Below are 24,132 nucleotides of genomic sequence, written 5' to 3'. Positions count from 1 at the left end.
TCTTAATTCCAGCACGTTGCCATGGACGATATACATCATACACCCATCTAAAGGTTTCTGTGTGATCTGTATTTTGATATTCCAAACAAACAAGTCACCTCCAGCCAGCGTGTTTGGATGCAATGCACAATCCGTTATCTTGCCATCATGTGCATCGCTTCTTTTTTATCATCTTACCTTCTCTTGCTCATTTATGGGAACGTTTGAAAAATCCACCGGGATGATTCTCCTCGTCACCCTGTTATGTGCTATTTTCAAAGGGTTTTCGCCTCTCGATATCAAATTTGAGTTGTATTTTGGACCGATTGCTCACGTGCATCCCGGCATCTGTTGGGGCAGAGATCCATCCCCTTCCCCGCATGGAGCTGTTGGCGCTTCGGGCATTTCAAGCGCATGATTCCCTTGTGGGCCGAACGACAACCCCTCGCCCTTGGCACAACCACCTATTTGCTGTTCACAAACACAGATTCCTTTTAAAGGGGAGAAAAGCCCCAGTTCCTTCCCTACTTATTTCAAAAGGTCTGGATTCTTTATATTTTTTTTTCCTTTTATAGCTTTTTAAATGGATTTGGTGTATATAGAGCTAATGAGACTCCTTTGAAAAGTTGCCATGAAGCCTTCAAACCTGGTTATGCAATTCCTGAATAAAAGGAGACAGAGCAGTTATAAGGCAGCTACTTCCTGTTGTCTTATCCTAGAAAAAATAGGGAGCAGAAGTATTGCAATGGCTCTTTAAACCCGATCTGCTAAATGAGGAAATTCCCCCGTATTCCTCATTTTTTCTGCTCTTGCGGGTCTGCTTTCTTCCGTTCTGCTCGCTGAATGCCATTTATCTGTCTTCACTTCTATAATTTGGAAAAGTTTCCCTCCTGGTTCCTTTCCGCTCCTGAAAGCACCTGGTTTTTTGCACAGAACTCTGTCATCTTTTAGTTTTCGGTTGTTGCGCTTGTGGAGCAAAACCAGAGCCCCGAGGAGCTGGGATCACGGGTTTGCTTGTGCTCCTCCACCTTTCCCTCCTGTTGATCTCCCGCTACTTATTCAGGGCTTGAAGATGCTCAGTGTCTCAGCAGGAGCTGCTCGTGGTGTTAAGACACGACTAAATTCACAACCCAGCGCTGGCCTTTCCCTTAAACTTCATGACTTGGCGGTGAGCGTGGCTGCCGGACGGCAAAATCATCGCGGCTTGGCAAGCGGGAAGGAAAACGATAAGAGGAAAATACCACCGAAGGCAAAACGTGTGAAGATGGCCAGTGCGTTTGTTGTCAACCGCCGCAGTTTTGCGGTTTATCGTTCTCTTTTGTACTGGTTTCCGTGCTGCGTTGGGAAAGGCCTTGAGATGCTGAATGGGAGGGAGAGCGAGGCCGGGGCGTCGATGGGCTGGAGAGGCGCGGAAGGCAAAAGGAGCAGAGGGTGTTGTGCTGGAAAACACCCCCAGCGTGTTGCCACAGGAGCTGTATTTATGCTCTGAAGCTGATTTTGCTTTTCAGCATTTGCTTTCTTTTCAAGTCTTCCTAAAGGAAAATCTCCTCTCCGGCCGGGACGACCCTACCGGCCAATTCCATCGGGTTTCTAGGAAATGAGAAGTCAAGGTAATGAGCGCACCGCGGGGCTCCCTGACCTGCTCCTGGCCTCTCGTTCTCTCCAGTCTCACCTTGTGCACCTGCCCGCTTGGCCAGTGTGTCAGTCGCAAGAGTCTGAAGCTTCATCAGTGTTTTATGGAGGATTTTTGCTTCCCAAGCAATGGGGACACATTTTGTGTCCCGAGGCCACGCTGCCTGCTCTGGAGTTCAAAATGAGAAGTTTATCGAGTCATCTAGGCCGCCTTAATTGCCTTAATTGCCACCTTGGCCTCCTGTTTTGATTACAGACACAGGATACAGATTTTCTTTCCCATTTAAAGGTTGGTTCAGTTGAAGAATAAAAGAGATTTCTCCAGATGCAAATGCAAGCAGAGGGTCCATCCCCAACCATGTGCAGAAGGAAGAAAACCCAGCACCGTTGTACAACTTCACCTGATATCTGATCCACGGACAGAAAACAACTCTATTCCACCACCTTCATTGATGTCTGGCACGTTTTTAAAGCACTCGGGCGTTCTGAGCCCGTATTATTCCATATAGAAAAAAACAATGAAACTGCACTGGATATTGTGAACATAATCCACAACGTGGTGTCATTTTGCAGTCGTATCCACGGTTGTGTTGGTTTGTGTTGCAGCATGAGAAGAAAGGGGCTTGTAATAAAACTTTCTGGCTGCACTTCAAAATAGCCTGTGGTTGACCTTGCAATTTCTTTGTGTAATTGTTTGACTGAATTTCTCTACAAAGGCAAAAAAACCCCACAATAAACCCACCTGTTTGTCAGGCAGAGGAGCCTGAGGATGGGCCACTTTTATATTCCTGCCTGTGGTATCAGAAGCTTCTTGGAAATAGATGTACCTGGTTGATTCTTCTGTTCATGGAGGAAGATATGAAATAATCCCTGAATTGCTTGTTACGGAGCAGCAGCTTCTGGTTTAGTGTGATGGGGGAGAGAAAACAGAGGCTGGTTACCAGCTGGTGTTAGAAATCACAGAATGGACTGGGTTGGAAAAGACCTCAGAGATCACCCAGTCCAACCCTTGGTCCAACTCCAGTCCATTGACTAGATCACGGCACTAAGTGCCATGGCCAATCTCAGTTTAAACACCTCCAGGGCCGGTGAGTCCAGCACCTCCCTGGGCAGCCATTCCAATCCTGACCACTCTCTCTGCAAAGAATTGCTTTCTCATCTCCAGCCTCAATTTCCCCTGGCAGAGTTGAAGCCCATGGCCCCTTGTCCTATTGCTGATGCCTGGGAGAAGAGCCCAATCCCCACCTGGCTAGAACTGCCCTTCAGGTAGTTCTAGAGAGTGCTGAGCTCAGCTCTAAGCCTCCTCTTCTCCAGACTAAACAAGCCCAGCTCCCTCAGCCTCTCCCCATAGGGCTTGTGTTCAAGTCCCTTCCCCAGTCTTGTTGCTCTTCTCTGGACCCGCTCCAGCACTTCAATCTCTTTCCTGAGCTGAGGGGCCCAGAACTGAACACAACACTCCAGGTGTGGCCTCCCCAATGCAGAGCACAGGGGAAGGATCACTGCCCTTGTCCTGCTGACCACGCTGGTTTGGATACAGGACAGGACACCACTGGCCTTCTTGGCCACCTGGGCACACTGGTGGCTCCTGTTGAGCTTCCTGTCCATTAGTCCCCCCAGGTCCCTTTCTGCCCGACTGCTCTCCAGCCACTCTGTGCCCAGCCTGGAGCGCTGCAGGGGGGGTTGTGGCCAAAGTGCAGGACCCAGCACTTGGCCTTGTTCAACTTAATCCCATTGGAATCAGCCCATTCTTCCAGTCTATCCAGATCCTCTGCAGAGCCACCTGCCTTCCAGCAGCTCCACACTCCCTCCCAACTTGGTGTCATCCTGGATTTTGAAGGGAAGGAGCAGGCGGCCAGTTGCGCTTGGGTTTGTTTCATTCCCAAATCAACTGGATTTCCCCTCTCGTTTCCCAGGAACGCCGTTCTACCCGAGTCAGCCCGTGTACCCGTCGGCTCCCATCATCGTGCCTACGCAGCAGCAGCAGCCGCCGCCAGCCAAGAGAGAGAAAAAAACGGTGAGTGATGGTCAGAACCCACCCGGCCTGGCGGGGAATTGTCCTGCTCGTAACACCCAACACCATTAATAACCATCCTAAGCTTGAAACTGAGCTTAATCTTCACAGAGAGGCTGAGTCTTGCCTTTCTCACCGAAGTGTAATTAAACACTGGATAATGCTGCGATGGGTGTTATTTACAGGTTTCTCTCTATGGGGACTTTCTGCTCTGAGTTTGACATCCCAGCCAGTCAAAAAGGAGATGATTTTTGTTGGTTTTTTAACAAATATAAATGAAAGCGGCGTGGGATCCTCGGCCGCCTGCGCCGCTGCTTGAGAGTTGTACCCAAGAGCTGGGGAATGAACAAACTCAGATCAGTTGGGAGAATGGTGGGAATTGGTTCAAATTGGTAAAAAAGAAAAGGTAGAAAACCAGTAAGTTGTGAACATAAAGAAACTGAACACACGACGGTATCAAGGGTGGAGGTTTGGAGACCACACTTGCTCTTTTCTGAATTCACTGGTGAGAATTAGAGATTAATGGGATTTAAACCCATTGAGAGTGGTGGACGCCCACCAGGTGAATGTGACCAGGTGAGTTCTTGAAGAGGAAGAGCAAAAGGCTTTTTAAACGCTTTTCTCTGCATGCGCTATTTGAATTTGCTAATTGCAAACTGAAGAAATGAAACTAAAGAAAAATTAAGTATATATATGTACACACGCCCACATACGCTATTAGTTAAATAGTCGAGTCCTACGAACCTTTGGTCAGGGAAAGCTGGTTTGAATGGCACTGGAAACTTGTCAGGAGGAGGAGAGCGCAGGAATTGCTGCCAACTCGTTAAGCCCTTGTTGCTGTGATTAATTAAATGCTTTAGCAGAAAAACTCCATCAAAAAGAAAAACAGCCCTCGTCTTGTCACCATCCCAAGCACCATGTGTGTATTTATTTGCCCAAAGCGTCAGGAAGACATCAAATGATACTGAAGTTGATGAATCCCAAAACTCTTCTGCGCTTTATGACTTTGTGTATTTAAGGTTTATGAGAATCTTCAGTTCTTATATTGAAGTTTAAGACTCGGTTTCGCTGTTCCCCGTATTCAGTGACACCAATTGGCTCGACTGTCAGTTCCGAATCAGCCTGTTCTCAAGTGCTTTAGTTTGGAAAATAACTTTTCCTTCCTGTTTCGGGGCCGTGAAGGGGCTCAAAAAACGCTTGTTTCCTAATTGCTGATGAGTTTCTTAGGACTTCAGTTTGTTCTTGTGCTTTCCCTTTCCTCCACTCAGTGTCTTTTGTTTGGTTCCCTTTGTTTTGTCACTTTAACTTTGCTCAAGGTGGAAGAGCAAACCAAAAGGAGCTGATTTGCTGTTCCCCCGTTACCAGGAGCGGGGTCACTGCCTTTCACACCAGGCTAAACCAGCGCCTTTATTTTATTATTCCCGCACTTTGCACTAACCAGCAATGTTAGTTCTGTAGCTGAACTGTCTGCTGCATTTTCCAAGTTGCAGTCAAGTTGTTTTCCAAAAGTAGAGACCATAGTGTGAATTACAGCCTCGTGCAGCGGGGTGCAGGTAATTAGACCCAACTGGTGCGGTTGATGAGCGCTTTGAGATGAAGGGATGACGTGCTGTGCTTTGAGTTATCGGAACAAAGCACATTGCAACGTTCCCAGGCAGCGCGTCTCTGCCCGGTGTTGTTGATGGTGTCCACACACTCCACCCCATAAACCCCAAGGGCAGCGTGGAACGGGGGGACTCGTTTGAATTCTTTCTGTGTTTGCTACCGTAGATCCGAATCCGGGATCCAAACCAGGGAGGCAAGGACATAACAGAAGAAATAATGTCCGGAGGGGGCAGCAGGAACCCGACGCCCCCCATCGTGAGACCCACCTCCACACCCACTCCACCTCAGGTGAGCGAGCGGCCGCGTCGCTTTGCTGCTCGTTAGACCCGATTCCTGGGTCCTCCATCCACACCAACGATCACCTCACGCGCCCGGGTGGGCCTGAATTGTCAACGTTCTTCAAGGATTTCTTTCTCCCCCTCCAAGTTTGGTCGTTTTTAGCTTGTGAAACGTGGAGCTGCAGCTCCGCTACAAGTTCCCCGTCCCGGGTTTTGGATCAGCAGGAGATTTAGAGCTCATAAAGGCTTTGAGTGTTAAAGGAGGAGCCAATATATTTGTGAGAAACGTGGTGTTTCTGTTAGTCTGGTGTACCTGAGGGAAGTCCATATCATACATGTGATTGATGATGTATCTTCAGTTGCATCACTGTCCATACCAAAGTCTTCCTGCCTTAGTAACGTTGGTTTAGGGTGACCAGAAACACTGTAGCTCAGTTCTATCACAGAACTGTGATAGTCTATCACAGGTTTGGTTTCTGTGTGTTCAGCCTTAAAAATGCCTTTTTCTGATGTAAGAAAAAGCATAAATATCCCAAACTGACATTTTCCATCACTCACTAATCTCTTGCCGCACACTTTTGTCCCCTTCTCCATCTCTGTGTCCTGCTTCACTGGAGAAGTCCACCTGTAACGCCTAGAAATTAAATTTATTGGAAATGCAGGTCTATTCTTGTCCTTTTGGACCCAGGGCCAAAGGAGCATCCTTGGACCTGCAAAACCAGTGGTCCTGACGCCAGCGTGGGTCCATCGTGCCATGAACGTGGGTCCATCATGGCATCAACATAGGTCCATTGTGGTGTGGACATAGTTCCACCACAACATGAACCGCTGGGGCTGGAAGTGGCTGCGTTATCTAATTAGCAAATGGTTTCTGTCCTCTGGCCGCTCTTCCCCACGTGCAGCAGGAAGAGACGATCACTCCTCAACCTCCCCAGAGCATCGGGGACAGTGTCACTGCTGGTGGCTCCGTCCGGCGTCTTGGTTGTCCCTCTCTTTTGGGAGAGACGGTGCTGAGCCTCAGGCCGCTCAGCTTACAGTTTCTGAACAATCCGAGGAGAAATAGCGTGGTTTGGCCCAAGCCGTGGAAGCTGGCCGTGGTTTATTGGCGGTGTCCAGCGCTCGGGGCCTGATGAGAAGACAAGACGGTTCTCCAGGTGATGGGTGGGCTGCAGATCCGACCCTGGGCTGCGATCTCTCCTTCATCCAAGTTCTTCCCAGTTTCACGTCACCACTTTTTGGTGAAACGGCCCTTTCGGAGCTGAAACGTCACTTTCCCCTCTGCATCAGGGTAGTTTTTCTGCTGACTGTCCTGTGCCGAGGCGAAGCATCATCTCTAGAGACACCCCTTGCGCTGGAGCAGCCTGCAGCTGGACCAGTGAAGCCTCACTGGGATCACTGGGCTGCAGCAAGAGACCAAGGGGGTAGTTGTGGCTTTTGGCCATTGCGCTGAATCCTTTTGTCACACAAGGCGTCCCCATGTGCTCTGCGTCACCCGTTTTCTCTCCTGCGACCAGCACCAAGCGCCGCAATCGAGGAGTTCACAGCCAGCCGCGTTTTTGCAACAAAACCTGCAATACTTGACCGGAAAAGGTTGTTTTTCTGCCCAAGAGATGTCGGATGATTTGCGACTGCAGCCGCGTGGAAGAGACAAGAGCTGGTTACATACAGAATCAATTACATTTCTTTTTGAGCGTTTTCCATGGGAGGAGAAAGAAGAAGAGTTAAAATGTTGGAATGCTGGTGAGCTCTTCCTCCTGTTGCTTCGTGCTGAGTGTCTTTCCCCATTAGAAGTGGGGAAGAAATAAAAACAGCGTTTCAGATTGTTTTTATACGTGGTGCAGCTAATCCCGGCACTTACCGGCTCATTTTTATAGTCTGAAATCTATTTGAAGATACTACAATTAAGTCAAAGAGGACGGGATAATGTATTTTCAAGTGGAGGTTAATAAGTATGAATTTTTATCAGCCGTAATTGATATTCAGAGCACAGCAGCCACGTCCAGTTGTCTCCTCTCCGCAAATACGTCGTCGTTTAACGTCCAGACGTCGTTTTGATGAGGTACTTGGAGCCACTTTTGTTAATCACAGCACTAGAGTCCCAAAAAAATCATTAGCGTGACATAACTGAACATTTAAGCCCATTTAAGCCCATTTAAGCCAGGAAATGCAAAGTTATTGTCCCACCAGCATCTCTAATTTCTTTCTTCAGAGCAAGTAATACCTTAGATGAAATGAGATGGTGTCTTAATAACTGCTCAGTGGCTGAATTCCAGTAGAGGTGGATATTCTAAAGTGAGCAAATATTCAGTTGTAACTCTGCTTGAAATGTACAGGGGCTTTTTGTCCCTTTTTTGCCCCTTTTTCCAGCTGATAGAAGCTGTGAACAAGTCAGTGGGATCTTCATAGGACAGAAATACCTGTGGAAACGCTGAGGGTTTGGGGCAGCTCCTGGAATAATGACAAGCGGAACGTCATCACCGTTGCCTTGTTCCACCACCCTTCGGAATCAAACCCTAATAGGTTTCCATATTTTAGTTCTAAATATTTTTTACCTTGACCCAAACCCCAAATTTTGATACCGCAAGCCCAAAGCAACTTTGTCTCTCAGTAGATTAAATGCTTAACGTAAAATAAATGGGAATTGTCCATAAGACGAGCGTCGCTGCCGCGGCTCGAGCGCCTGGTTGGAGTCGTTTCCGTGCTTTTTGTATCTCCTGCTTTATAGTCGGCGGCACTGACCAAAAAGTGCTTGATTTGAGCCACCAGCACCTCCACGGTGGTCGCTGAGTCGCTGAAATGCTGTGAAGTTCTGCGAGAGAAGCCGGCGACGAGGGGAAACAGTTATACATTTCTATCAAGACGCTGCTTTTCACGCTATATTTTTTTTGATGGGGAGATAAATAAACCCCAGGAGCAGGTATCGAATGTGGCTGCGGGATTTACCGACTCACATAGAGCTTTTAAAAGTAAGAAATGCTGTTATTTTCCAAGGGGGGTTTGTCACACGTTGCATTCGCTCGGTGGAATAACCCGGAGCAGCGTTTCAGCACCATCGCTCGTCAGAGCCATTTTTAGTGGCTTATTCTTTCCTGGAAAGTCTCTAAACGCTCCATTTTAAAGCTCTAAGGGTCAGTACTTAAGTACCATTTATATCGCTTTGTAATATTCTTGTTTTCCAAATGCCTTAAGAAAACATGTTGACTGACCCGCGGAGTTTCTAGACTCACGGGTTTCTTGTCTCACTTGGTTCCTGTGATTCTTATTCTTTTGTCCATATATTTTTCATCAAATGAAACTATGATCTTGTGAGGGGGAAGCGTTTTGGAAACCCACTCGTTTGTAAAACTCTGATTTTCTTTGGCTTCCTCCGGATCTGAGGTGGGATAATTGTGTCTGGATTTCTGATGGCCTGTCCAAAGGAGCCAGACACGCATCTTTTGAGCACTTTCCTTGCTTTAAATTGGTTAAAACCCCTTTTCCCGTGGGTGTCCGGGGGGTCAGTGTGGGTGCAGAGCTCCAGAACCGCCGCCTGCGCTCCAGAGCGTTACCTTGAAATTCAGCCCCGTTTTCTTCTTGGCGTCCTCCCTGATTTGATTTTGCAAATGCGAATAGTCAACTTGCCCCATCGCTACCGTGCACAAGTGGTTTTGGTGGACTTCCTTGGTCTTAAGGTTTTCCTTCAATTCTGCAATAAAATAGAGGGGATTTTTTTGTCCTTCATGGGCACAAGTGTTTGTCCCATTAATTGTGAGGCCATAATTAAAATTAAAATAGATTATCTCTTCAACAGGCCACGGCTCTTTCACTCCTGTGACTCTGCTGGTCTCGCAGTTTTGGTTTTTTATAGATAGAAAATCAGTCTGTTTGTAGGAGGTATTGGGTGGGGGGTTTTTAATACAACCACACAGATATAGCCAGTCTGGATTGTTTTCCTTCTGCAATAACGAGTATACTACATAGATACACTACTCATGCGTACACACATTAGCCATCTGTAAATGGATATAATGAATATCACGCAGAATGGACTGGGTTGGAAAGACCTCAGAGATCATTCAGTCCAACCCTTGGTCCAACTCCAGTCCATTGACTAGATCATGGCACTAAGTGCCATGTCCAATCTCAGTTTAAACACCTCCAGGGCCGGTGAGTCCAGCACCTCCCTGGGCAGCCATTCCAATGCCTGACCACTCTCTCTGCAGAGAATTGCTTTCTAATCTCCAGCCTCAATTTCCCCTGGCAGAGTTGAAGCCCATGGCCCCTTGTCCTATTGCTGATGCCTGGGAGAAGAGCCCAATCCCCACCTGGCTAGAACTGCCCTTCAGGTAGTTCTAGAGAGTGCTGAGCTCAGCTCTAAGCCTCCTCTTCTCCAGACTAAACAAGCCCAGCTCCCTCAGCCTCTCCCCATAGGGCTTGTGCTCAAGTCCCTTCCCCAGTCTTGTTGCTCTTCTCTGGACCCGCTCCAGCACTTCAATCTCTTTCCTGAGCTGAGGGGCCCAGAACTGAACACAACACTCCAGGTGTTTTTAAGTTTTACATATATTTATAAATAAATAAGTATCCATTAAAATATGGAAGGTGTGTAAAGTGCTCAGTTGATAAAGGAGTCAAGTCCAAACTCAAACTACAATTGCAGAGAGTACCAGGCGTATTGGTGTTTATCCCGCTCTTTGCAGACTGTGCACTGGAGAACTAAACATGTTCACAACCGCGCTGTCCCTTGCTGTTGTTAACGGGAATTGCCTTTTTTTCCCCTTTTCCCGCTGCCTTTTCCTCCTTCCTTTCCCCGTGCACTCTTTGAATTTATCCCCCCGCTCTGTGTATCTTCTCTCGTTTTCCCCTCCCTTTTATATATTCCTTTCCCCCACACCCCATCCTCTCCCCCCACCCTCTCCCCCACTGCTCGTGCTCCCCGGTGCTTGTTTTCCCGTTCCACGCTCATTTTCCCCGTTCTGTGTTTGGATCCGCAGCTCTCCAGCCAGCTCCCCGAGCACGGCCCCGCGGGTTACGGCGCCGCCGAGAGCCCCCAGGTCACCACCGGCACCGCCAGCAGCCCCAAGCAAGGTTTGTCCGTCGATATTTCCTTCACAATTATTTTTAGTCTTTATTTTAGTTGGGATATTTTTGGCAGGGAGACAAGCAGAAAGAGGAGCGGACTCCTTTTCCTCCTTTCCTCCGTTTTAACAATCTGTTGCTAAGGGAATGTATTGAAATTTGCCAACATGAAACTGCTTTAAAGTAATTGTACTTAAGCATATATGTCCTGAACGTTTCAGAGCAGCTGGAAGTGTCAAACTCCTCTCACCCACAGGCGTGTTTGTAGTAAGATGCTCTTAACCAGAGAGGTTTTGTATCATTTGGAGCATCGTGAGGCTGCTCCGCATCCTGTCCTGCAGCACACGGGGGGTTCTAATTAGGAAAAAGAAGGAGGAGTGTGCAAGGGTCTCATAACAGATGTTGCTGCGTTTCTCAAAGTGATTACGTTTCCTTCTCATATCGAAGGATACACGTTTGAAGGGAGATATTTGGAAAGAAAAGGTGTCCTGGAGGGAGAGCGGAGCGTGCTGGGTCTCTTCCCACACTGAAATTTTATAGCTGTTAAAAAGCTGTAATTAATGATGTGTGTACAACCATCTCGTTACCAAACTCATTGGAATATGGAGCTGACGCCGCTGTTTGCTCCCCGGTTAGTCCTTGAATTGTGGTGATGTTTCTTTACGTGGAGGTCAAGAAGCGCCGTGTTTCGCTCGGGAGCGTATCCTGGAAACCTTGGCCTTGCTGAGATGGTTTTCCAGAGCATTTGCTGAAGGAAAACCGGCCCCGGAGAGCACAGCTCCGGGAGAGAGGAGAGGCTGCCCGGTGCTTCGGAGCGCACGGACCCCAGCAGCGCAGCCGCTGCGTGACAGCGCAGGAAGGATCCCCGCGCCTGATCTGTGTCACGTTCTGCGACTCACCGCACACGTCGCTCTTTTCCAGCCGTAGCGCAGCCGTCGGGGTGTCCCCTCAGTGAAAAGGCTCCACAGACACATCTCCAGGCTATGCCGCAGTGTCTAGAAATGGTTGAAAAAGGGATATTTTGGGCATTTTCTGGTCTCATCGCCCACCTGAAGTGGGACTGTGGCTTCAGCTCGATCTTCATGCAAAACTTAAATGTCTCCATCACCTGAGATGGAGATGGGCAGGTTTAACATTCATCAAACCGACTGCTGACCCTGGTGTGGGCACCAAAATGCATCTTCCTTTTTGAGCAACTTGATGCTGAACCATAAAATCCAGCACTTTACATCCCGGTATTTCAACCCTGTGTATGGAAACTTGTATTTCCAGGACAAGCAACTCTTCTCCCTCCTCCCTCTCTAACTTAATCCCTTTGTAAGCAACTGTAAGTAAACCAGGAGTAAATGGTCTTTATTTAGTTAGTTCCACGGATCTGACTGTGCTGGTTTAAATATAAATCAGGCCTTGAACTGGGATTTAGCGCTGATGAGCTTTCCTGTGTTTATCTCCATTCCATCCCAGAAAGATTCTAACGTTTGTTCCAGGCCAAAAATTGCTGAAAGGCACATTGATGTGAGCGCTGAAATAACAGCATCAGCGCTGGTTCGGGGTCGGGACGGGGCCAGCTGAAGGTGAAGGGAGTTTAGACACCATGACATTTCTTTATTTAAGCCCCTCCCAAGTGACATGGGGCCTCATCTTTCCAGAAATACATACACCAGGCTACCAAAATGGTTTTTTGCTTTGTCCCTGATGTTGTTCCAAAATAAATCTAGTCATAGATAGGGTTGCCCGGCTTTCTTAAGCAAGTGTTTGTTAAAACCGGTATTATTGTTTCTCTTAAGACCCTTTCACCTCTGGTGTTTCTCATCACTAGATCCACAGTCCCTGTTATTTGTGTGTTGGAGTCATTAGCGAGGCTGAATTTGGGATTGTGTTGCATTTAATAACCTTTTTATTTCTCTTTACAAGATGAGCTTTTGGCATTTGCTGCTTTTAAAGCGGCTCCTGGCTTTTCAGGCTTCAAAGTTCTTACGTCATTTGGAAGAATAGGAGTTTTGTTACTATAATACCTTGAAAAACGGCGTTATTTAGGGGCAAGCAGTTCCTATAGGTACCCCTGGTGTGTACGTATCGGCTGGGCTGCAGAAAGCGAGGACATTGCTGGAGAATCCAGGTGCGTGAAATCAGAACTGCCTACATTGACTCAGCTTGGACAGGTTCAGCGAGATGTTTAGAGCAGTATTATTATTATCATTATTATCGTTATTATCATTATTATCATTATTATTATTTCTTTAAACCTCTTCCCAAATCCTGCAACGTCTCAGGCCTGGAGAATGTAGAACAGGGTTTGTGGAAAATAGATTCATGTCAGATTGCAGAGTGTGGAAACGTTTGAGCCCCCGCGCTGACCCGGTGACTCAGTAACGTGCTCCCAAACCCGGCGGCACCGCCAGCGTTCGCACGGGGACGGGAGATGGAAAAATGGCAGCGAGCCCAGCGATTATTTCCAGACAAACACCGCGAAGCAGAAACCAAGTCCTGGATCCAGGAGAACCTTCCCCATCGCCGCTCTGGGTGAATCTTCACCACCAGCTCCCTCTCCGGTTCGGTGGCTTCGCAGGATCACAAGTGGGTCCTGCTGGCTTTGTCCAAGTGTTTCTAGTGAAGAGTGATTTTGCAAGATCTGTATTTCTTTGGAAATCTTAAAAAATACCTATTGATGGAGCAAGCTTTCCTCCTGAGCAGCTCAGTGCTTCCAGTAAACACTTGCTAAATACCATGGGAGGAAGGATCTTGGCATATTTAGGAGAGGGACCTGACTCAGTTTGGGTGACTTTTCATTGATTTTTAGTCTTCCCTTCCCAGCTGTAGTTGTTTCACGTGTTTCTGGGATAGTTGACAGGGATGAACGTTCCTTTGCCAGGACTTGGAGATTTCTTCTCCGTGATGGTCAAGATTTACTTCTCATTAGCCAAATCTCCTGAGATCCCCCTTCCTCGACTTTTCTCCTTGAATTTTGCACACCCCACCTGTATCAGTGCTGAATATGTTGGCCAAATACAATATTTTCCAAGGTGCAGTTGTATATTTTTGCTGGGTTTTTATCTCTTGGAATGTTTTTCTGGACACTTCAAATGCTGCTTTTGTTTTTTTGAGCAATCTCATTTGTCTCAAGGGAGAAAATATCCAGGCAGCTGTTTATAGCCGTAAATGTCAAGAATGCTCCACGAGTTGTCTGCAGAGGATGTTCCAGAAATCAGAGGTGACGCATTTTCTTTTCTAAACCGGTTCTCGGATCCTTTTTCTTCCACGGAGCATTCGGAATCAAAATCAGCTGTTTGGATTCTCTCTCCCATCTCTTTTCCTCGTTTATCATCCTCCTCCAAAGCCTGACTCTCCGTGCCTCGTTAAGCTGATAAACTACTGCTCTGGCTGTTGTCCTCACCATAACGCTGTCGACAGCCGGGAGCAAAGTTGTTCCTTTCTCCCATTATTCCTGAAGATCGGACTTGATGCTCCGAGGAGTTTTGGATGGGTTCTCCTTCAAAACCCCTTTCCCTTCAGCTCACCAGTTGAACAAACCTCGAATGGAAGGTCAACAGAGCTGGCAAAGACCAAGCAGAGCCAAACCTGTTCAGTTCTACCTGAATTTTGGTGCTTTGGGACTGGTCATAGCCTTTGATTTCCTGATTTGAACAGGGAGGTTTGTGCCTCTGGATTTTCCAGAGTTGCTTTTTGCTGTCGTGACGATGTCCCAGAGGAGTTTCCTGCTCCAAAAGCTGCAGGCAGAGCTCCTGCCCGAGGACAGAGAGCTGAGCTCCTCGTGATGGTGATTTGGAGCTGGACCATTGAGTCCCTGCCCTTGACTTTGAGCGATACCAACTCCTCCATCTTATAGAGCTGAAGCACAGGGGCTCTTGCCTTAGCAAGGTTTTGCAGTCTGTGTCTTGTCATCAAATCCAAGCTGGAAGAGGGTCCTTTAGGATTTTGACTCATACTTTATTCAAAAGAAATGGGAATCACAGAATCATTTTGGTTGGAAAAGCCCCTCAAGATCAAGAGTCCAACCATAACCCAGCCCTGTCCCTGCCCCATGTCCTGAGAACCTCATGTCCGTCTGTCCAACCCTCCAGGGATGGTGACTCCAGCACTGCCCTGGGCAGCCTGTTCCAATGCCCCACAGCCCTTTGGGGAAGAAATTGTTCCCACATCCAACCTCACCCTCCCCTGGCGCAACTTGAGGCCGTTTCCTCTGCTCCTGGCGCTTGTTCCTGGGGAGCAGAGCCCAGCACCCTCCATCCTACAACCTCCTTTTAGATATAGTCAATAAGTAGTATATACAAGTGTATGTAAGTGTATATATAAGTAGTACATGTAAGTATATATATGTAAGTAGTACATATATTAAGTAGTAACATATATCTAAGAAGAATAAGTGTGTTAACTGGAGCACAGCAGAGCTTTGGGAGCCACGTGCTGGTCGTGGCAGGGATGGTGTTGCAAATTCTGTTGCTACTCACAGGATACGTGCGGGGACTTAGTGCACAGGATTTGGGGGTCGGTGTGATCCATGGGCACATTTCACGGTGCTTTTCCTGCCCTGCTCGATACCAAACAAACATCAAGAGGCCACGGTGTTGTTCTGTGGTGGCAGATGTGCTTAAATCCCTTTGTGGTTTTGCTTTTTTTGGGGAGACGTATCTGCGCTGATATTTAGAACAAAAAAGGGGATTGTGTCCCTGAGTCCCATGTGCTGACGTGTGATGGAGTTGAGAAATAACAAGAGAAAAAACAAATATCCCCTGTTAGTAACGGCGTGACACATGGTACCTGTAAAATAATGGCCCATCATAAGTTGTGGAGTCGTTCTCCCGTTTCACAAGGAGGGGTCAGAGCGGTTGCCGCTGCTCTCGCCGCCGGCTCCGTTTCCCCGTGTTTTCAAAGCTGAGTTTGCGCGGCTCTCGGGGTTACAACCCCGGGCTCCTCTTAGGCACAATCCACCTGTAGTTTCTATCCAGAAAAATCCTATTTTCAACAGCACTTTCTGCAAAAACTCCACGTTTTGTAACTTAGGCCTTTTCTGTAAAGGAGGGCAGTTTACCACAAGGTTCAGAAAAACAGAAGCAGCGGTTGCGTTATTGGATTTGCCAGCTGCGGGTTGTCTGGGCTTGTCCTTTAGATGCAAATTCAGCTTCTGGTGTTTTCCTCCGAGCTTCCTGAGCAGCGAGGAGAGCTGAGGTGGCTTCGAGAGCAAAGGAAAATGGGGTTGATTTGCTGTTTGTAACGTTGTTTTTGGTTGTTTTTTCCAGAAGAGAAGCCAAAACCAGACCCAGTATTAAAACCACCTTCTCCAGTCCTCAGACCAGAACCTACCGGGGAGAAAAAAGATCAAGCTGGCCAGACGAGCGAGGCCACCCCTGCGGACACCCCCCCAGAACTCCCCGTGGCTCCATCGCCCGCGCCGGCCGCTCCCGTCGCGGCCGCTCCTGCCGCCGTTTCTAGTAAATCTGCGTTGGCCGCTGACTCGGAGGAGAAATGTGAACTGGCCTCCCCGAAAGAGGAGGCAGCGCCCGCACCCGGTGCTGCACCCTGCGCCGACACGCCGGCCCCTTCGCCCGCCGCAGAGGCCGACGCCGAGGGGTGCCAGGAGCCCAGTAGCGTAGCCCCCGCTGACACCCCACTGACTGCTAGTACTAATCTAATTAATGAACTGAACGGAGTGAGCGAGAAAGTAACTGTCGGCGCGGAGAGCGCGGTAGATGTAGCCCAGGCGGCCGTGGCGCCGTTGACTGTGGAGTCGGAGGCGCCGGAGGCTGCTCCGGTGGAAGGGGACAGCGTGTCACCCCCCGCTGCTCCTTCTCCTCCTCCCACCCCTCCTGCCACCCCCCCGCCGCCTTCTCCCCCTCTCAGCGTCGCTGCTGTCACCACTACGGCTCCTTCTCCGCCTCCTCCTCCGTCTCCCAGTGCCCTCCCTGGTGTCCAGGGGGATTTAGAAGGAGAGGAGAGCACAAGAACTGCTCTGAACGAAGAGGGGAAAGATGCAGAGAAGAAGGAAGAGACAGAAGCTGACGGGCAGCTGGAGGAGAGCGCGGAGGCTCCCGGTTTAAACTTGAGCAAGAGTCCAGTCCCAGGTGAGCGTCCTGCACCGCAGTTGTGTGCGGTAAAACCGGAGGGTGAAGGAAAAGGTGTCTTTGGGGTTGTTATTCCATTGGGTTTTTCTGTTTCTATCTGTCACAAAAATTTTGCCACGTGACTGTTGTTGCCATCGCGAAATGCTCGTGTTTGTTCGCAGAGACAAAAAAACCCCAACCAACCAAATGGAAAACCCTCATAACTATTGATAAAAGAGGTGGGTGACTCGGGCGTGCGTCCAGGGTTTGCTGTCGGGCGCACTCGCAGGGGCCGGAACGGGAATTCCGAGGCTCTTTTCTCTGGGATCACCCGCTCGGTTTGAGTCCCGTTGATCTGGATTTACGTCTGATGCCTAAACCAGATTGACGCTCAGACCTGCAGGACTCCGGGTGAACCTCTGAGGAACCGCTGGGGCTTTTTCCAGCAATGCAAACAGGTGGTGGTGTAACCAGGTGTGGGTAAGTGAGGGGGCCCATTAAAGCTCTTCCCGGTGTCACACACCTCAATCAGCGCAGCCTTAATTAACGAAGCTTCTGCTAAAGGAACACATGAGCGAAATTTCTCCTTCTCCTTGCTTGGCTCAGCTGTTCTCGAAAATTCTGGAAAATAGGGTTCTGGAGGTGTAAGGACTTGTTGCAAATTACTAAGAATTGATATTTTTGTGGGTGCTTTTGAAAATCCAGGAGATTTCTCTGAGCGGTGTTACCTGCCATTGGTTTTGGTGTCCTGTCCCATCGCCACTTTAGCATTTACCGGTGTAATACAGACCGCGGTCTTTTGATTTGCTCTATTTTGTATAGAAAACTGGGGCTTTTTTTCGGCACTTCCTGGAAATGAAACTGTGGCAAAGGAGTTAAATCAATCGGTGACTTGTGCTGGGCGGCTGGAGGGAGCACAGTGGTGCCCATTGTGCACACCCGGCGCTCTCGGAGCATTTCAATGTGGTTTTTACGCCCCGTTTCGCAGCCCTTTCGGAGCTGGGAAGCTGAGGTTTGCTTATTTAAATATCTTTTGAATTTGATGAAGTTTCGACATGAAGAAAGGGTAGATTGTGGTTTGGATTTTGGGGGTTTTTAAAGTGACATTTAAAATAGGGTGAGTTTTAGGTTTGTTCTTTCATAGGCGATAGGAGTGCGATGGCATCAGTAGCATCTCGGACTACGCTCTGCTACGGATTAAACTAAATGAAAAGCTGAGATTGGCCTCGTTCCACGTTCGTGCGATGCTGCGCGAGGTCAATATGCTGGATCTTAAATAAAATCCAGTATCTAGAGGAGATCAGAAAGATCCCTTCAGTGCACCAGCCACAGGGTTGTATTGTTTTCCTGTTAATCTTTTTCTATTTTTATTTTACTGGGGTTGTTTCACCGCTTGTTCTTTCAATCTGAGCTCCTTCATAACACCAAGTAATTTCCTTACAAAGCAGAGAAATGGGACTCTTTCTGTAAATAAGATTTTACCCAGCCAGGCTCCAGCTTGCAATATTATTGCTCGCTTTGTAGCGTCCTGTAGTTGAAATTAAACAAAAAATTACTTACAGCATTTTTGGCTTTTAATTACGCAGAAGATTCATTTGAATGCTCTAATGTCGTTAGGCCAGACAGCAAACATGAGCCAAGACGTCGGCTTTGGCAACAGAGCAACAAATATTTCTCAAGTCATGGAAGAGATCACTCGAAACTCCGGTTATTATTAAAAGCTCCGTAGTTCAGGGAAAGCAAAACACTTTCCAAGTGGGTTTTTGGTGCTTTACCCCCTCTTTAATGCTGGAGAACTGTATTGTGTCTCTCTGCCAACCTTATTTTGAGCAGGAATTTCCCAGTTCTTCCTCGGAGAGGGGAATTGAGGTTTAAATAAGGCGACTGCTCATTCAGGCCGCACGCTGGAACATCCAGATGCTGAGCTTCACGAGCGAGGACGAAGGGCCTTGTTATTATATTTATTATATTTTGTTTTCTTGGACTAAAGAGTCTTTTTGTGATCTCTGGACATCCAATAGGAATTGGGACAGGGGAAACTTCTCAAGCGCGTGGTGGTAGGTGCGAGATGTCCGACTTTTAACAAGATTTCTTTGGGGTTTTCAGCAGAATCGAAAGCAGTTTGGCTACAAATTGTACTATTTTATTCCCTTTAATGGCAGCTGATCTGTTTGCCCTGAGAAAACAATAATAATTATAATAAGAAGAATAATCTAAAGGCTGCAGCGCTTCCTCCTGAGTGTCCGTTCCACAGTTACAACCCGACCTGCCTAAAGCCGTGGGGTTCGTGGGACATCGATCCAGCTGCTGTTTGGCAGCACCGCTGGGACCTGCAGGTGTAATTCCCGGATTTTCAACGAGGCAACAGCTTTTCAGGGAAGAATGGAACTATTGCCTTGTTCCTCAAGCGCTTTGCAGAATTCAGCTCCCATCAGACAGTCAGAGATACGATATCTTGATTTTTTTTGCTCTGTACGTAGAAATTAATACATCCAGACTGCAGAGGTTTCCCTAAACATCTTTATTCTCCTGTAGTTCTTTCCTACAGCTCAAAACCAGGAGTTTTTCAGCGGCAGAGAGCGGGGCTGACCATCTGGATCCAGGAAAAGAGATGAACATGGGCTATATTCTTATTCTACAGAAAACAGAGTGTACTTGCTTTTCCTTTTTATTTTACGCTATATCTACTTTTCATGTCTTAAGCTGAAGATATTAATAGCAATTTTAGTTCATCCTCACCCTGCTCATCGGCATCATGCTTCTAATCCCTACAAAACGGTGAAGGTTTGGGTTTCAGAGCATTAAACGGCTGAGAAACGCAGGATGCCGTACCCGGGTACGCGGTTTCCTGCTGCCGCCCGTGGTTCTGTTGGGAGCGCTCGCCGAGCTGTGGGGTGCGGGCTGCAGAGCTCGGTCCTGACGATTATTTTGAGGGTTTCAGGACGGGCAGAGCTGTTACCTGCAAAGGGCAAGAGCTTTTAAATCAGTAATTCCTACTCTTCGTTACAAGGAATGAAAATACAGGTATTACCAAGAGAACTCGCTCTCAGCCTGCCATCCTCACCAAAAACATCGCGCTGGTTCAAAGTCATCGACGATGCTGTTGCTTTGGTGATTAAATTCTCTTTGCTGGCTGCAGGAGGGACCAGAAAATATGTGTTGGAGTGAATTTCTGAGTACGGAGGCGCTACCAGAGACTTGAAGCCTTTAGGACACGCTCGGAATTCACTATGATCTTCATATCGTGGCTGTTACAAGAAGCAAAGAGGAAAATAAGATGTTGATGTCCCAAGTGGAACTCCTGGGAACACAAGAAGCCGAAAGAGCTCAGTACACATTGGATTTAAATGGTTGTTTGTTGCAGAGCTGATTTATGAGATGTATTTCAATATAAAGTAGCCCGACTGACTGCGAGTCCCTGGGTTTCATAGGCAACTTGGGGCAATAATTGGAAATATATTGGAGAAATATCTCCAGCGCCCAGAGCTGGAAATGTAAATGGGGTGTCACCTTTCCTTGATTTGCTGCCATAACCCACTGGAATATATCTTCTCTCCCATGAGCTGTAAGGCGAGGGTGAGTCTTTGCTCTAGTATTTTAATGGCACGTTGGCTGAAGAGTAGTAATCTAAGAGCTGGTGTTAATTTTCGTGTAGTGGTTGGTGATCGTGTCCAGGATAGGCCGGAAAAAAGGATGGCTTGGTTTATTTTTTACGCTTTCCAGTCCTACAGCAGCAGATTTAATTTGTTTGAGCTTTGCGATGGAGTTCAAATTTTGAATTATAATTTATAATAATAATTATTATTATAAATTATAATTCAAATTATATAAGAGAAAAGGAATATCTTAAGAGGGGTGTCAAGGTTTAAGGCAAGGCAGCAATAAACCGTGGCAGTCGCTCCCTGTTATTCCCTCGTTTCCCGCCACCCCTTCCCTTAGATCGGAAAAATGATAAGAAAGATAAGGGGAAAGGAAGAGAGACTTAGACTTCAAGTTGGAGAGGTTTAAAGGGTTTTACTAATGCTACTAATAAATAGAGAATATGTACAAAATATACGAACCCAGTCTCAAGCGATGTGGGGTTGGCGTCACTCAGCAGCAGAGCTGGGGGTGCGGAGCTGGCGGCTCCAACAGCTGCAGCTCAGGCCCCCGAAGTCACGGGTGGGACTGCACAGCAAACTGGAACCTGGGCGCAGGATGCAGGGCCTGCGGGCTGTGGATCACAGGCAGACAGACAGGGTCCCCTCTAGATGCCGGCCACGGGCGAAGAGAGAGTGATCACCCTCTTATATAGATAGGGGGTATGACGATGATGGGATGGAATACTTCCGTTGGTCAGTTCTAGTCACCTGTTCCATCCACCCCTCCTCAAACACGCCCCTCTCTCAACGCAGCGTGGGAAAACTTACCAGTCTTTCTTGGCTACCATAGGAGTAAATCTATACATGAGCTTCTTCAGCATTCCGTTGGTCTCTTATCAGCACCAAGTGCAGCATACGAGGAAAAATATGCAGGCTAAACCTCAGAAAAGTACAGCCACCTAAAGAACTGAGCTGAAAGAAAAATCACTAAAAGAGAACCGGTCTTGTTTTTAACAAAACCAGGACAAGGGGGAACAGGAGTAAAAATACCGATCTACATTAGAAGTCATATCTCATCTTTACGTCCTTGCTAAGTATTATAAATGACCTTTGGCTTTCCCTGCGGCTCCTGGAGGTTCTCAGGGCTGAAAGGGGGTTTTCAGCTGGTTGCAGTGTCGTCCTGCTCGGGTTTGGGCTCTGGGACATTTGACGCCTCAACTCACTTGAATTTTCTCAGCACACACGAGTGTAAATCTTCCCGTTGGGTCGGTTCCTGTAGCAGGAAGGAGAACTCAACAGGAAATAAAAAACAACCCGATGTCTGCTGTTTGAAGGGGGAAACGATTGAACGACGGCTCTGAGACGCAAAGAGAAGAGTTTGGGGTGAAAAGTGAGTGTCCGCTGAGCAGGATCCGCACTGTTAAAACAAGGCAAAAGCCGCCAGATTCCTTCAGTAAATCACAGCCTTTCTATAGCTTTATTTTGCCGAAAAAATAGGTGAATAGAATGTCTCCATGAGAAGCCACAGTGTTAACATCCTGACAGATGAGGAAGGAAACACCTCAAACCTTCGCCAACCCTAATCTGTGACGCCGGGTTTATTTTTACGCATTTGAAGACAAAACGTTTGCACCGTGGATGTTTCCCATAGCGTAGCTTGAGCTTGAGTGCAGCTCAGTTCTGTGCAATTAAAAACCTTGGGGTGAATCCGTTCAATGACTTGGCTGTGTTGAGGTCATCACTGTGCAGATGTGGCCCGTTCCTCGAAGAAGTTCCCCCAAACAAGGTGTTGTATCGCGGCAGTGGGTTGGTTTTTGAAAAGCACTAAATTTGAGTGGATTTGGTGGCGGGAGGGAACCGTGGAGCCTCGCTCAGGTAAGTCACAGCACCCCCCACCCGCACGGACACTCGCTCCGCACCCAACCGTGATTTCACCCCAAAACGCTGAGAAAACCTCGATTTATTGTTGCTCAGCTGCTGGCGGCGCTAAGAAAACCCAACCCTTGGTTACATAAGGCAAAGGTGTTTTGCAATCTCTGCCTCTTTGGCCATTTCTTGACTCTTTTGCACCCCGGGAAATTCGGGGTCACTGCTGGGGCTGCTCCTAAAGCTGCTCCACAGGGACGGGACGTGCGGGTCTCGGAGTTCGGGAAACAGGATGATTTTTGCAGCTCTTCCGCGAACCATCAGTTCTGTGAACGACCAGATGATGTTTGAATATTTGAATTAGTTGAATTAATCTTTATTTTTTCATTATCTTTTGCTTTTGTGGTGTTTAGCACAAAGATAAAAATCTGTTATCGGCGGCGATGGCTCCTGTTGGGCTTCAGGTTGGGATCTTTGGGGGCGGTGGGAACGTAGCAAACCCAGTTTTCTCTTTGCCCATAGGAACAAAGCACGCTATTATTATTAACACTCCATTTATTAGTTGCAAAGGCTTTCAAAATTGTATTTTATCATGCTAAAATAAGCGCATGCTGTGTTTTTCCACAGGATCTGCTAGAAACCAAAGGCTCGAGCTGCAAATCTGTTTGCAATAAATTCAATCACGAAATCGATTCTGTTTACGCGCCGTGTTAAATACGCACATGTGCCTAATATCAGAATTTAAACTGGTAGCGCTTGCAACAAATTACGAACATATTGGATTTTAATGGGTTTGTCTCCTCTTAATATATCGTGTGGTTTCTTTTACCCCTTGGAGGGGGGAAAAAAGCACTTGGAGTAAATCACTGCAGATCTTAGAAATATTATGTGGTGTTTTCTTTGAACCGGTTGGCACAGGGAATTAGTGGATGGGGTGTTGTTAACCGGGTTTTGAATTGAGATAGAAATCCAGCTCAGGATTGAAGGAGTTGTGCTTTTGGCTGAGATACTGGGAGTTTTGGTCTGTTTATGGTGCAGGTCCAGATGATGGTTAATCCTGAAGGTTTTGTGATCCTTATACTGTTGGCAATAAACTGCTTGCTATCACAAGTACCGTTTGGAGCTTGAATGAGCACGTTTTAATGTCACACTAACGATTGTCTTATTACCCCCTTGAAACAAAACGGGGTGATATGAAGCTAAATCCTCCGCAAAGCCGCCACTGCTTCGTTTCCCTGGGTGGAAAACCCCAGTGTGAGAGGGACGCGCGTTGCCCAGGGCCGAATTCGCTCCGTATAATGACGTGTTGTAACAGATCTGTGCTTGTATTGCAGCCCAACCAGCCGCAACTGCACCAAAGACGTGGAAGAAACCAAAAGAGCGGACCCAGGGCACCGAGGAGGCCGCAGAGGCGGACACAGAGGTAAGGGGGAACCACAGGCTTCTTTTACCACGTTTAATGATGATGTTGCTCTCTTGAAACTGTATTTTAGACACGCTGCTTCCCAGTTGTCTCACAAGGATCCAACACCGTTTTTTTGGGGAGGGAACTGTAACATTCCCCAGGGTTTTAGTCTGGTCTTTATTGAAGCTGTTAGTTTTTCTTCCTTCTTGCCTAATTTAACAACTCCCAGCATTTAAGAACAAGTAACTGCTGCCCTGCCGGGGAAGGACGGGATAAAAGTGGGTTTAAATCCCTTCGCACTGCCCTGTTTTGGGTCCCCGCGGCCACCATGGTGACATGGGGCAGGTTCTGATGTCATTATGATGTCATGGCCAAGCTCGGTTTACCTGATGGAGAGCAAAACCACCTCGCCAGTCGTTAGATGAGTAAGGCAGTCTCCGTTGCTGCTGTTCTGGTAGGGATATCGCAGGAGGGGGCTCTTTGTTTAATGTCCTGGGTAAAATCGCGGTTGGAATAGATCTCGGAGGAGGCAAGAGAGCAGAAAAGTGAAAACTCAGCCTGCTCCATGCGTGTGTAAAACCTGCTGTGGGCCAGATGGGACACAGGGCAGCGTTGCTGCTTCACTCTGGCTTTTTATTCCATTGTTACTCATCTGCTGTTT

The 24,132-nt window shown here is 47.6% G+C and overlaps 1 protein-coding gene across 9 annotated transcripts in view; it reads left to right on the top strand.

The window, feature by feature from the left end:
- EIF4G3 (eukaryotic translation initiation factor 4 gamma 3) overlaps positions 1 to 24,132 on the top strand; it is a 129,182-nt gene that overhangs the window by 71,343 nt on the left and 33,707 nt on the right. For all 9 annotated transcript variants that reach the window (XM_065037632.1, XM_065037636.1, XM_065037633.1 and 6 more), the window contains 5 exons: positions 3,525 to 3,625; positions 5,393 to 5,515; positions 10,476 to 10,569; positions 15,819 to 16,640; positions 23,401 to 23,489. In XM_065037632.1, coding sequence (XP_064893704.1) covers positions 3,525 to 3,625; positions 5,393 to 5,515; positions 10,476 to 10,569; positions 15,819 to 16,640; positions 23,401 to 23,489 — 1,229 coding nt within the window. The remainder of the gene's footprint in view (positions 1 to 3,524; positions 3,626 to 5,392; positions 5,516 to 10,475; positions 10,570 to 15,818; positions 16,641 to 23,400; positions 23,490 to 24,132) is intronic.

This window comes from Columba livia, chromosome 21 (genome assembly GCF_036013475.1).
Source record: "Columba livia isolate bColLiv1 breed racing homer chromosome 21, bColLiv1.pat.W.v2, whole genome shotgun sequence".
NCBI classification, from domain to species: domain Eukaryota; kingdom Metazoa; phylum Chordata; class Aves; order Columbiformes; family Columbidae; genus Columba; species Columba livia.
This window is presented reverse-complemented; position numbering and strand designations above follow the sequence as displayed.